Consider the following 11024-nt stretch of genomic DNA (forward strand, 5'->3'; position numbering starts at 1 on the left):
GCCCTGGCTGGGGGGGCTAGGAGGGGGGCAGGGCCCAGGCTGGGGGGGCTGGGAGGGGGCAGGGCCCGGGCTGGGGGAGCAGAGATGAGGGCAGGGCCCTGGCTGGGAGGGGGGCAGGGCCCTGGCTGGGGGGCTGGGAGGGGGCAGGGCCCGGGCTGGGGGAGCAGAGATGGGGCAGGGCCCTGGCTGGGAGGGGGGCAGGGCCCAGGCTGGGGGGGCTGGGAGGGGGCAGGCCCGGGCTGGGGGAGCAGAGATGGGGGCAGGGCCCGGGCTGGGAGGGGGGCAGGGCCCGGGCTGGGGGGCTGGGAGGGGGCAGGGCCCGGGCTGGGGGGTGGGGCTGGGGGGAGCAGAGATGGGGGCAGGGCCCGGGCTGGGAGGGGCAGGGCCCGGGCTGGGGGGGGCTGGGAGGGGAGCAAGGCCCGGGCTGGGGGGGGGCAGGGCCCGGGCTGGGGGGCTGGGAGGGGGGCAGGGCCCGGGCTGGGGGGGCTGGGGGGAGCAGAGATGGGGGCAGGGCCCGGGCTGGGAGGGGGCAGGGCCCGGGCTGGGGGGGCTGGAGGGGGGCAGGGCCCGGGCTGGGGGGGGGCAGGGCCGGGCTGGGGGGCTGGGAGGGGGGCAGGGCCCAGGCTGGGGGGGGGCAGGGCCCGGGCTCTGGGCCCCCCTTCCCGGGCTGGACTGCACTCACTGCTCTGGTCCCCTGGCTGACCAGTCTGTGCCGCGCTGGGTCCCTAGGACCCCAAGACCCGTCCCGTGCTCGTGCCGGCTGGGAGCCCCCCGGCTGCGGAGGGGGGCGGGGCCCACGGTGTCTGTGAGCCAGACTGAGCCGGGCCGGGGGTCCCTGGGCGCCAAGGACACTGGCCAGGCCTCCCCAGGCCCTTTCTGGGGCTCAGCCCTGCCCCAGAGGCAGGCTGGCGCGGCGCCCGACACAGGCCAGTGCAGGAGGGCAAAGACACCCCCGAGAGCCGGGGGGAGCAGCTGCCCGGGAGCCCGGCTACAGCCCACAGGGAGGCTGCTGGGCCCTGGGCTGGGGGGCTGCCGCGGGATCTCTTTGGGCGCTGCCCTGGCTACAGAGGTGGAGTCTGCGCCCCAGGGCCCCGTGCAGGGAGTGCAAATGTCAGTGCCCCCTGCCCCCAGGACTCGGGTCCCTGGCTACAGCTCAGGCCCGAAGAGGGAGGGTCCCTTTGTGTTCGGGTGTGAGCCCACGTGGGTCTGTTTTGCTATGAACACTGTGTGTGCCCTCAGTTTCCCATGTGTGGCACCAAAGGGAGTGTTGTGGGGGGTTGCTCCAGCTGCCTGCACATGTGCCTGCCAGTCCCCTCGTACCCTGAGCCCCAGTGGGGGATACGACGGGTGACCCTGGGCCCCAGAGGCAGACAAAGGCCAGGGGAGGAGCCTGCCCCTAGCCCCGATGCCCTGTTCCCCAGGCCCCATGCCATGCCCCCCCAGCTCTGTAGGCCATGCCCCCCGGCCCCATGCCCTGCCCCCAGCCCCACAGGCCCCATGCCCTGCCCCCCCAACCCCACAGGACCCATGCCCCTGCCCCCCCAGCCCCGCTGCACTCACCAGGTTGCCTTTTGGCTCCATCCTCTCCTGGGGGCCCTCTCTTGCCAGGAGCCCCAGCAGCGCCCGATGGCCCGGACTCTCCTTCTCCCCCACGTCTCCTTTCACACCCTGCAGGGAGACACGGGTGCCAGGGCTGCTTGGAGCCTGCCCCTTGGCAGCAGGTCCCCACCCCACGGCAGCCCCAGTGCGGACACAGGATGACCAGGCGTTAACCTGTAGGCCTACCTGCCTGTGACGTAGTGGGGGTACCTGGCTGGTTTCTATGCTGCTGGCTCTGTGGTAACCCCACTGGCTGCTGCCGGTACCACGGCCCAGCAGGGCAGGGGGTGAGTCACTAGGCAAAGGGGGCTCTCAACCGGTCTGACCTGCTACCCCCCCATGGAGAGGAACAAAGGAAGGGGATGCTGCCCGGGCTGGGGGGCAGGGCTGGAGGAGAGGGAGTTAGTGTCTGTCTGGGATCATGGAGGAAGCAGCCTCAGCAACAGGCTGGGATTTAGGAGCCCAGACTCCCCCCCCATCTCAAGGGGGGCTGAGGCATCCTAGGCCTGCCCTGGAACCAGCTGACATCTGGGCTGTACCCTGGAGAGGCAATAAACTCCCCCTGTGCTACCGGCTGGTGGGGTCTGTTCGTGCCGCTACGGGGGTGCAGGAGGCGGGGACCCCAACGCGCCGTCACCCTGCCGCAGGAGGGAGCTGGCCAGGCTGCCACAGATCATGCGCTCAGCTGAGTGCTCAGTGTGCTGCCGGGTCCCATCCCTGCTCCCCGCTGCTGTGCCCAAGCGTAGAGACCCCCCGGCCCACCTGTGCGCAGAACTTACCCGCCGGCCTGGCTCCCCTGGGGCTCCGGGGTCTCCTGCCTCGCCCGGCTCCCCCTGCATGGCAGAGAAGAGCAGAGCAAGCCTGTGAGGAAGCAGGGGTTGTCTTCGCTGTTCGCTCCTGGGATTTCTACTGGCCTGGCCCCATGGGTGCGTGCCTCAGTTTCCCCGAGCACTGCCCCGTGCCGGATAGAGGTTCCGGGCGTGACTCTCTCTGCAGGAGGCTGCCCCAGCTCAGCCGGTTCACACTGGCCCAGGCTCACAGTGACCTGAGCCCAGGAGGGGGTGCGACCGGTGACCCCTTGTGCAGGGAAGCTGGGCATGGCGGAGGGGGGCTGCCTGCAGGGCTGGGGATCAATTGCTGGCGGGGGCGGGGGGGTGACTCTCTCCAGCCTGAGGACGAGGGGGCAGGGCCTGGGGACTCCCCACCCTGGCTGGCCCAGGCAGAGGCCACCGCCCTGCTAGGCCGGGGGGAGCCAGAGGCAAGGCCAGGGGCAGGATGTAGAGGGGTAATATCTGCAGGGATACCATGTGTGACTCGGTTTCCCCACATGCTGTACTGGCTCCCCCCTCAGATGCTACTTTTTCCCTCTTGGGTGGGGTAAAAGGGAGGCGGATTGGACCCTCCCCCACCTGTCTGGGCTCGCAGGGTGTGCTATGCACAACGGTTCTGGACAGCACAGCTGGACTGGGGAGGGGCCCTGTCTGGAGCTGGGACTGGGATGGCACCCCTGGGAGGGCTCTAGGACAGGGGAGGGGGCACAGGGGAACTGGGGGAGGGCACGGGGGCTGGGCGGGTGCAGGGGAGGGGGCCCTGGGGCAGCGGGGGAGGGCAGGGGGGCCGGCAGGGGGGCTGGGCGGGTGCAGGGGAGGGGGCCCTGGGGCAGCGGGGGAGAGCAGGGGGGGCCCGGCAGGGGGGCTGGGCGGGTGCAGGGGAGGGGGCCCTGGGGCAGCGGAGGAGGGCAGGGGGGCCTGGCAGGGGGCCTGGGCGGGTGCAGGGGAGGGGGCCCCTGGGGCAGCGGGGGGAGAGCAGGGGGGGCCCGCAGGGGGGCTGGGCGGGTGCAGGGGAGGGGGCCTGGGGCAGCGGGGGAGGGCAGGGGGGCCGGCAGGGGGGCTGGGCGGGTGCAGGGCAGGGGGGCCCTGGGGCAGCGGGGTGAGGGCAGGGGGGCCCGGCAGGGGGGCTGGGCGGGTGCAGGGGAGGGGGCCCTGGGGCAGCGGGGGAGGGCAGGGGGGCCCGGCAGGGGGGCTGGGCGGGTGCAGGGGAGGGGGCCCTGGGGCAGTGGGGGAGGGCAGGGGGGCCTGGCAGGGGGGCTGGGCGGGTGCAGGGGAGGGGGCCCTGGGGCAGCGGAGGAGGGCAGGGGGGCCAGGCAGGGGGGCTGGGTGGGTGCAGGGGAGGGGGCCCTGGGGCAGCGGAGGCGGGCAGGGAGGCTGTATGGGTGATGGGGAGGAGGCCCTGGGGCAGCGGGGGAGGGCAGGGAGGCTGTACGGGTGCAGGGGAGGGGGCCCTGGGGCAGTGGGGGAGGGCAGGGGGGTCGGGCGAGTGCAGGGGAGGGGGCCCTGGGGCAGCGGGGGAGGGCAGGGGGGTCGGGCGGGTGCAGGGGAGGGGGCCCTGGGGCAGTGGGGGAGGGCAGGGGGGGCTGGGCGGGTGCAGGGGAGGGGGCCCTGGGGCAGGGGGGCCAGGCAGGGGGGTCGGGCGGGTGCAGGGGAGAGGGCCCTGGGGCAGCGGAGGAGGGCAGGGGGGCCAGGCAGGGGGGTCGGGCGGGTGCAGGGGAGAGGGCCCTGGGGCAGCGGAGGAGGGCAGGGGGGCCAGGCAGGGGGGTCGGGCGGGTGCAGGGGAGGGGGCCCTGGGGCAGGGGGGCCAGGCAGGGGGGCTGGGCGGGTGCAGGGGAGGGGGCCCTGGGGCAGGGGGGCCGGGCGTGTGCAGGGGAGGGGGCCCTGGGGCAGGGGGGCCAGGCAGGGGGGCGGGGCGGGTGCAGGGGAGGGGGCCCTGGGGCAGCGGGGGAGGGCAGGGGGGGCTGGGCGGGTGCAGGGGAGGGGGCCCTGGGGCAGGGGGGTCGGGCGGGTGCAGGGGAGGGGGCCCTGGGGCAGCGGGGGAGGGCAGGGGGGGCTGGGCGGGTGCAGGGGAGGGGGCCCTGGGGCAGGGGGGTCGGGCGGGTGCAGGGGAGAGGGCCCTGGGGCAGGGGGGGTCGGGCGGATGCAGGGGAGGGGGCCCTGGGGCAGCGGGGGAGGGCAGGGGGGGCTGGGCGGGTGCAGGGGAGGGGGCCATGGGGCAGTGGGGGAGGGCGGGGGGGGCTGGGCGGGTGCAGGGGAGGGGGCCCTGGGGCAGGGGGGTCGGGCGGATGCAGGGGAGGGGGCCCTGGGGCAGCGGAGGAGGGCAGGGGGGCCAGGCAGGGGGGCCAGGCGGGTGCAGGGGAGGGGGCCCTGGGGCAGGGGGGTCGGGCGGATGCAGGGGAGGGGGCCCTGGGGCAGCGGAGGAGGGCAGGGGGGACACGTGCAGGGGGCATTGCTGGGAGTGGGCAGGGAAGTGGCTCCGAGGGGCGAAGCTGCGTGTCGTCCTGCGCCCCCCACTCACCTTGTCCCCGACGGCGCCCGGCTGCCCCGCTCCACCGGGCATCCCCAGAGGGCCCTAGGCACACAGGGGTGGGGGTCACTCGCTGCTCAGCACCTTGGGAGTCGCGCCCCTTCCCCCACGGGAGCGCAGGGAGGGGGCTCGCCCACCAGCCTCTTCCCCCAGACGCCTCCCCCCGCATGGGCGCCCCTGGAGCAGACAGGCACTTACATCGCCGCCAGCAGGGCCCTGCGCCCCACGGGGTCCGGCAGCGCCAGGGGGGCCCTGCAGAGAAGGGGAAGGAGCCGTTAGAGCCGGGTGCGCAGGCACCGAAGGGACAGTCCCTGGCGTGGGGGGCAGGAGGGAGTTGCCAAGGGGCTGCCTGCTGGGGGGCACGCGGTGTCTCAGGGGTTACTGGTGTAACGGGGGGGTTGGTTGTTCCGGGGCCCAGCACAGACCTGGGCCCGGCAGACCCAGCTCAGAGGGCACGGCCGGGTCTGGCCAGTGGGGGCCAAGGGGCTGCCGAGAGACCCCGGGGCCAGTCCCAGCCGGGGGGCTAAGGGCAGAGAAGGGGGGGCAGGCGCCCTGGTTACCTGACCAGCAGACACAAGTTGGGGGAGGGGCTGCTAGGGGGGATCGGAGACTGGGCTGGACGGGGCAGGCAGAGCCCCCTGGCTGCAGGGGAGACGTTCGGGGCTGGGCGGGGGGCAGACCGACAGGCCTGAGAGTTGCTGGGCTGGGTTCAAAGCGTGAGACACCCTCTGCCCTGGCTGGGAGTCGCTCTGGGCCGGAGACCAGGGCTGCTCTGGGAGGGGCCCCAGGCGAGGGGACTCCCCAAGGGCCCACGGCAGAGACAGGCGGCTGGGGGCTCAGAGGGGCTGAACCCCCAGGAGAGAGTGTGGGGATAACAGATCAATGTATTGAAAATGATTCCCCCAAATGGAAGTGACTCCCCAGAATTTGTTCCCCACAACTTAAAGTGTTTAGATTTATTATTAATTCTTCTTATTATTATTAGTTAAGATCGTTAAATGTTTGGATTTATTATTATTATTGCCCCTTTAGAATAGAATGTGTTAGGTCATGGAACTTAGAACTGTTAAGAATATAACCCTATGTAGCCAGAAACAGCCCCCCGGGCAGGCTCAGGCTTGTGCGAGGGGCTGCTTGAAATAACTTTGTCTTAGAACCCTACATAGAAAACTTGGAGCAGAATAAGATTTTCCCCCACTCTCTCCCCCCACTCTGTAATCAACTGCCCAGTTGAATGAACGAGGTGTGAATGAGCAACACTTGGGAGCCCAGCACCTCCAGAGAGCTACAGCAGTTGAAAAGGGGGTGGAAGCCAGACCCAGGGTATCAATGGGCTGAAGAAAGGGGAGCAGACAGACTGACGGCCTTGGGGATTAGGAGCAGGCACCTTCTCTGGAAAACCCCCTCTCTGCAGCACAAAGGGACCAAGGGACACAGACCCAGAGTTTGAATCTGGGATCTATTTGCATAAGAGGGAAGCTGCTAGAAAAGTGAGGTGTCTTGCAGAGGACTCCAGGTTTCGTCTAGTCACCATCGGAGCATCGATCCGGATCAAGCCCGGCTCTACCCCTCCCCCATCTAACGCACTGGCCAGTGAAGTTAAGGGGAGCAACTTGTTGGTAACAACAGCAAGACAGAGTGTGCTTGTGCATGTGTGAGTGAGTGAGTGAGTGTGAGTGAGTGAGTGTGAGTGAGTGTGTGTGGTGTGAGTGTGTGTGTGAGTGTGTGAGTGAGTGCGTGTGAGTGTGTGTGTGTGACATATATATATATATATATATATCAGATGCATATGATAACTGTTAATTATTCTATGTGTGATCAGTAAATGGGGCGTGTTGCCTTATCCCCCTGAAAAAGATCCCGAGTGCTTCTTTTAAGTACAAGTGGCCCCCGAGAAGGGGCTGTCTCACTGTTGGGGGTTCCACCCGGGACCATAGGGGCCAGTGTGGGAACAACCTGTGAGAGCATGACAGGGCAGGGGGGTGTCCTCACGCAGCACACAGTCAACCTGTGGAACTCCTCGCCACAGGATGTTGTGAAGCCCAGGACTTTAACAGGGTCCAAAAAAACCCCTAAAGAAGTTCATGGAGGCAAGGTCCCTGAACACTTCTTAGCCAGGCTGGCCGGGCGGGGGTCCCTGGCCTCTGCCGGACGCTGGGACTGGGCCATAGGGGACATGGTGGTTCCCTGCTCTGCTCCCTCCCTCTGGGGCACTGGGCACTGGCCACTGTGGGCAGCCAGGACACGGGACTGGATGGACCTTTGGTCTGACCCCACCTGGCCGCTTGGACGGGACCTGAGAGAGGGGGTGAGGGGGGGCGGGGGGGCTGAGGGCTTGAGGCAGGAGGAGGGGAGGGGCAGGGAGTTCCTACCATGGGGCCAACATCTCCACTCTCGCCTTTGTCGCCCTGTGGGCCCGGCATGCCCTGCACAGAACCGGGGGGGGGACGGTTAATAGGGGTGCAGGCCCTGCCAGTCCCTCCTGGATATGGGGCTCACAGGCCTGCCCCCCCACTGCTCTGCTAACGGAGGCCCCCCGGCAGCCCCCTGCTAGCCCAGCACTGTTCCTCCGACCCTAGCTCTGCCCATGCCCTTCCCTCCCCACCCCAGCCCCTGCCAGCCCGGCCCTGCCCCCCCAGCCAGCGCCCTTCCCTCCCCACCCCCAGCCCCTGCCAGCCCGGCCCTGCCCCCCCAGCCAGCGCCCCTCCCTCCCCATCCACAGCCCCTGCCAGCCCGGCCCTGCCCCCCCAGCCAGCGCCCCTCCCTCCCCATCCACAGCCCCTGCCAGCCCAGCCCTGCCCCCCCAGCCAGCGCCCTTCCCTCCCCACCCCCAGCCCCTGCCAGCCCGGCCCTGCCCCCCCAGCCAGCGCCCCTTCCTCCCCACCCCCAGCCCCTGCCAGCCCGGCCTTGCCCCCCCAGCCAGCGCCCCTCCCTCCTCACCCCCAGCCCCTGCCAGCCCGGCCCTGCCCCCCCAGCCAGCGCCCCTCCCTCCCCACCCCCAGCCCCTGCCAGCCCGGCCCTGCCCCCCCAGCCAGCGCCCCTCCCTCCCCACCCCCAGCCCCTGCCAGCCCGGCCCTGCCCCCCCAGCCAGCGCCCCTCCCTCCCCACCCCCAGCCCCTGCCAGCCCGGCCCTGCCCCCCCACCCAGCGCCCCTCCCTCCCCACCCCCAGCCCCTGCCAGCCCGGCCCTGCCCCCCCAGCCAGCGCCCTTCCCTCCCCCCCCCAGCCCCTGCCAGCCCGGCCCTGCCCCCCCACCCAGCGCCCCTCCCTCCCCCCCCCAGCCCCTGCCAGCCCGGCCCTGCCCCCCCAGCCAGCGCCCCTCCCTCCCCACCCCCAGCCCCTGCCAGCCCGGCCCTGCCCCCCCAGCCAGCGCCCCTCCCTCCCCACCCCCAGCCCCTGCCAGCCCGGCCCTGCCCCCCCAGCCAGCGCCCTTCCCTCCCCACCCCCAGCCCCTGCCAGCCCGGCCCTGCCCCCCCAGCCAGCGCCCTTCCCTCCCCACCCCCAGCCCCTGCCAGCCCGGCCCTGCCCCCCCAGCCAGCGCCCCTCCCTCCCCACCCCCAGCCCCTGCCAGCCCGGCCCTGCCCTGCCCCCCCAGCCAGCGCCCCTCCCTCCCCACCCCCAGCCCCTGCCAGCCCGGCCCTGCCCTGCCCCCCCAGCCAGCGCCCCTCCCTCCCCACCCCCAGCCCCTGCCAGCCCGGCCCTGCCCTGCCCCCCCAGCCAGCGCCCCTCCCTCCCCACCCCCAGCCCCTGCCAGCCCGGCCCTGCCCCCCCCAGCCAGCACCCCTCCCTCCCCACCCCCAGCCCCTGCCAGCCCGGCCCTGCCCCCCCAGCCAGCGCCCCTCTCTCCCCACCCCCAGCCCCTGCCAGCCCGGCCCTGCCCCCCCAGCCAGCGCCCCTCCCTCCCCACCCCCAGCCCCTGCCAGCCCGGCCCTGCCCCCCCAGCCAGCGACCCTCTCTCCCCACCCCCAGCCCCTGCCAGCCCGGCCCTGCCCCCCCAGCCAGCGCCCCTCCCTCCCCACCCCCAGCCCCTGCCAGCCCGGCCCTGCCCCCCCAGCCAGCGCCCCTCCCTCCCCACCCCCAGCCCCTGCCAGCCCGGCCCTGCCCCCCCAGCCAGCGCCCCTCCCTCCCCACCCCCAGCCCCTGCCAGCCCGGCCCTGCCCCCCCAGCCAGCGCCCTTCCCTCCCCACCCCCAGCCCCTGCCAGCCCGGCCCTGCCCCCCCAGCCAGCGCTCCTCCCTCCCCACCCCCAGCCCCTGCCAGCCCGGCCCTGCTCCCCCAGCCAGCGCCCCTCCCTCCCCACCCCCAGCCCCTGCCAGCCCGGCCCTGCCCCCCCAGCCAGCGCCCCTCCCTCCCCACCCCCAGCCCCTGCCAGCCCGGCCCTGCCCCCCCCAGCCAGCGCCCCTCCCTCCCCACCCCCAGCCCCTGCCAGCCCGGCCCTGCCCCCCCCCCAGCCAGCGCCCCTCCCTACCTGCAATCCAGCAGGGCCGCTCAGGCCAGGGAATCCCCGTGCCCCCTCGTCTCCCTTCTGTCCAAACATCCCCTGCTGCCCACGTCGGCCGGGCTCCCCATCCACTCCCTGCAGGGCCCAAGGGTTTGGGGTCAGCACCCCCAGCTGCAGAGCCACCCTCCCCACCCCCCATCCCTGGGACACAGGCCGACCCCCCCATCCCAGGGGACATGCAGCTCCAGGGGGTGAGGCAGCTCCAGGGGCCCATACAGATCCGAGGGGTCAGGAGGCCCCAGAGGGTCAGGCGGCTCCGGGGGGGGTCAGGCAGCTCAGGGAGGGCATACAGCCCCCAGGCCCAGCCAGACTCAGGGCAGTGGGGGGCACTGGCCAGGGATGGGGGGGTGGAAAGAGCAGATGGGGTGTCACTGGGCTCCCTAGATACTCACCGCGGAGCCAGGGTGCCCGACGGGTCCCTGGATACCGGTGGGTCCTGGCGGGCCCTGGGGAGAGGACAGTCAGAGCTGGGGCAAAAGCAGCCCCCCCACCCCGCCCCACTGTTCACCCCTCAGCATCTCCCAAGCCCCCACATTACACCCCTGCCTGCCCCCTCCTCAGACACCCCCATTCCCCCCGCACATGCCCCGGCACTTACCGCCTCACCCTTGTCCCCCTTGCTCCCCTTCTGGCCAGGGCCCCCCATTTCCCCCTGCAAAGGCAAAGAGACCTCATAAGCCGCACCAGGGGCACCCCAGGGCAACCCCCTGTTGCCAGGGGAACCATCCCTCAGGAACCGGCTATCGCCATAGCAACTAGTCCCAGGTAACCCGCCATCACCAGGGGAACCGTCTCCCAGGAACCAGCCATCGCCATAGCAACTAGCTCCAGGTAACCCGCCATCGCCAGAGGAACCGTCCCCCAGGAACCGGCCATCGCCATAGCAACTAGCCCCAGGTAACCCGCCATCACCAGGGGAACCGTCCCCCAGGAACTGGCCATCGCCATAGCAACTAGCCCCAGGTAACCCGCCATCGCCAGGGGAACCGTCCCCCAGGAACCGGCCATCGCCATAGCCCCAGATAGCCCTGCCCGTGGCAGCCGTAGGCATGGAAAGTGGGTGTTTGCAGAGGCAGCTGTAGCACCCCCAGGTTTTGCACCTGGGTTCCCCACACTGGGGACTGGACCTGTCGCTGGCTCCTCCCGCCCCAGGTCCTGTCCTCTGGGTGGCCCCCGGGGGTCCTGCTGGCCCCATGTTTCCGCCCGGCCCTCGGGGTCCTGCCGCCAGTCCCGGGCTCTGCAGCTGGAGGGGGCAGAGCCATTCACAGCAACGGGGCCCAATCCCAGCAGGAATAAGGGGGGGGCGCAGCTCAGCCCCCCCCCCAGAATAGCTCCAGCTCGGTGCGAGGCCTCAGGACAGGCAGACGCTGCTGCCCATCTCCCCACCTTGTCACCGTCCTCGCCGCCGGGGCCCGGGGGCCCAGCTGGGCCTGGCAGGCCCCCGGGGCCTTGGATCCCGTCGTGCCCGGCCGGCCCCGTCGGGCCCCTCTCCCCCTGTGGGAAGAAATGGGAGCCACTGAGAGCAGGGTCAGCGGCTGGGCAGAGACGGCCCCCCCGTGGCGGCATGGC

At 72.1% G+C, this 11024-nt stretch overlaps 1 protein-coding gene across 1 annotated transcript in view; it reads right to left on the minus strand.

Annotated features, from left to right (window-relative positions):
- Positions 1–1061: 1061 nt before the first annotated feature.
- The window catches only part of LOC102458630 (uncharacterized), a 30910-nt gene continuing 20947 nt past the window's right edge, over positions 1062–11024 (minus strand). Inside the window, exons 12-21 of the mRNA XM_075903390.1 lie at positions 10842–10949; positions 10054–10107; positions 9848–9901; positions 9423–9530; positions 7329–7382; positions 5155–5208; positions 4948–5001; positions 2379–2432; positions 1555–1668; positions 1062–1076 (exon numbers count right to left, since the gene is read on the minus strand). Of these exons, the coding sequence (XP_075759505.1) occupies positions 1062–1076; positions 1555–1668; positions 2379–2432; positions 4948–5001; positions 5155–5208; positions 7329–7382; positions 9423–9530; positions 9848–9901; positions 10054–10107; positions 10842–10949 (669 nt within the window). The remainder of the gene's footprint in view (positions 1077–1554; positions 1669–2378; positions 2433–4947; positions 5002–5154; positions 5209–7328; positions 7383–9422; positions 9531–9847; positions 9902–10053; positions 10108–10841; positions 10950–11024) is intronic.

This window comes from Pelodiscus sinensis, chromosome 19, assembly GCF_049634645.1.
Source record: "Pelodiscus sinensis isolate JC-2024 chromosome 19, ASM4963464v1, whole genome shotgun sequence".
In the NCBI taxonomy this organism is placed as follows: domain Eukaryota; kingdom Metazoa; phylum Chordata; order Testudines; family Trionychidae; genus Pelodiscus; species Pelodiscus sinensis.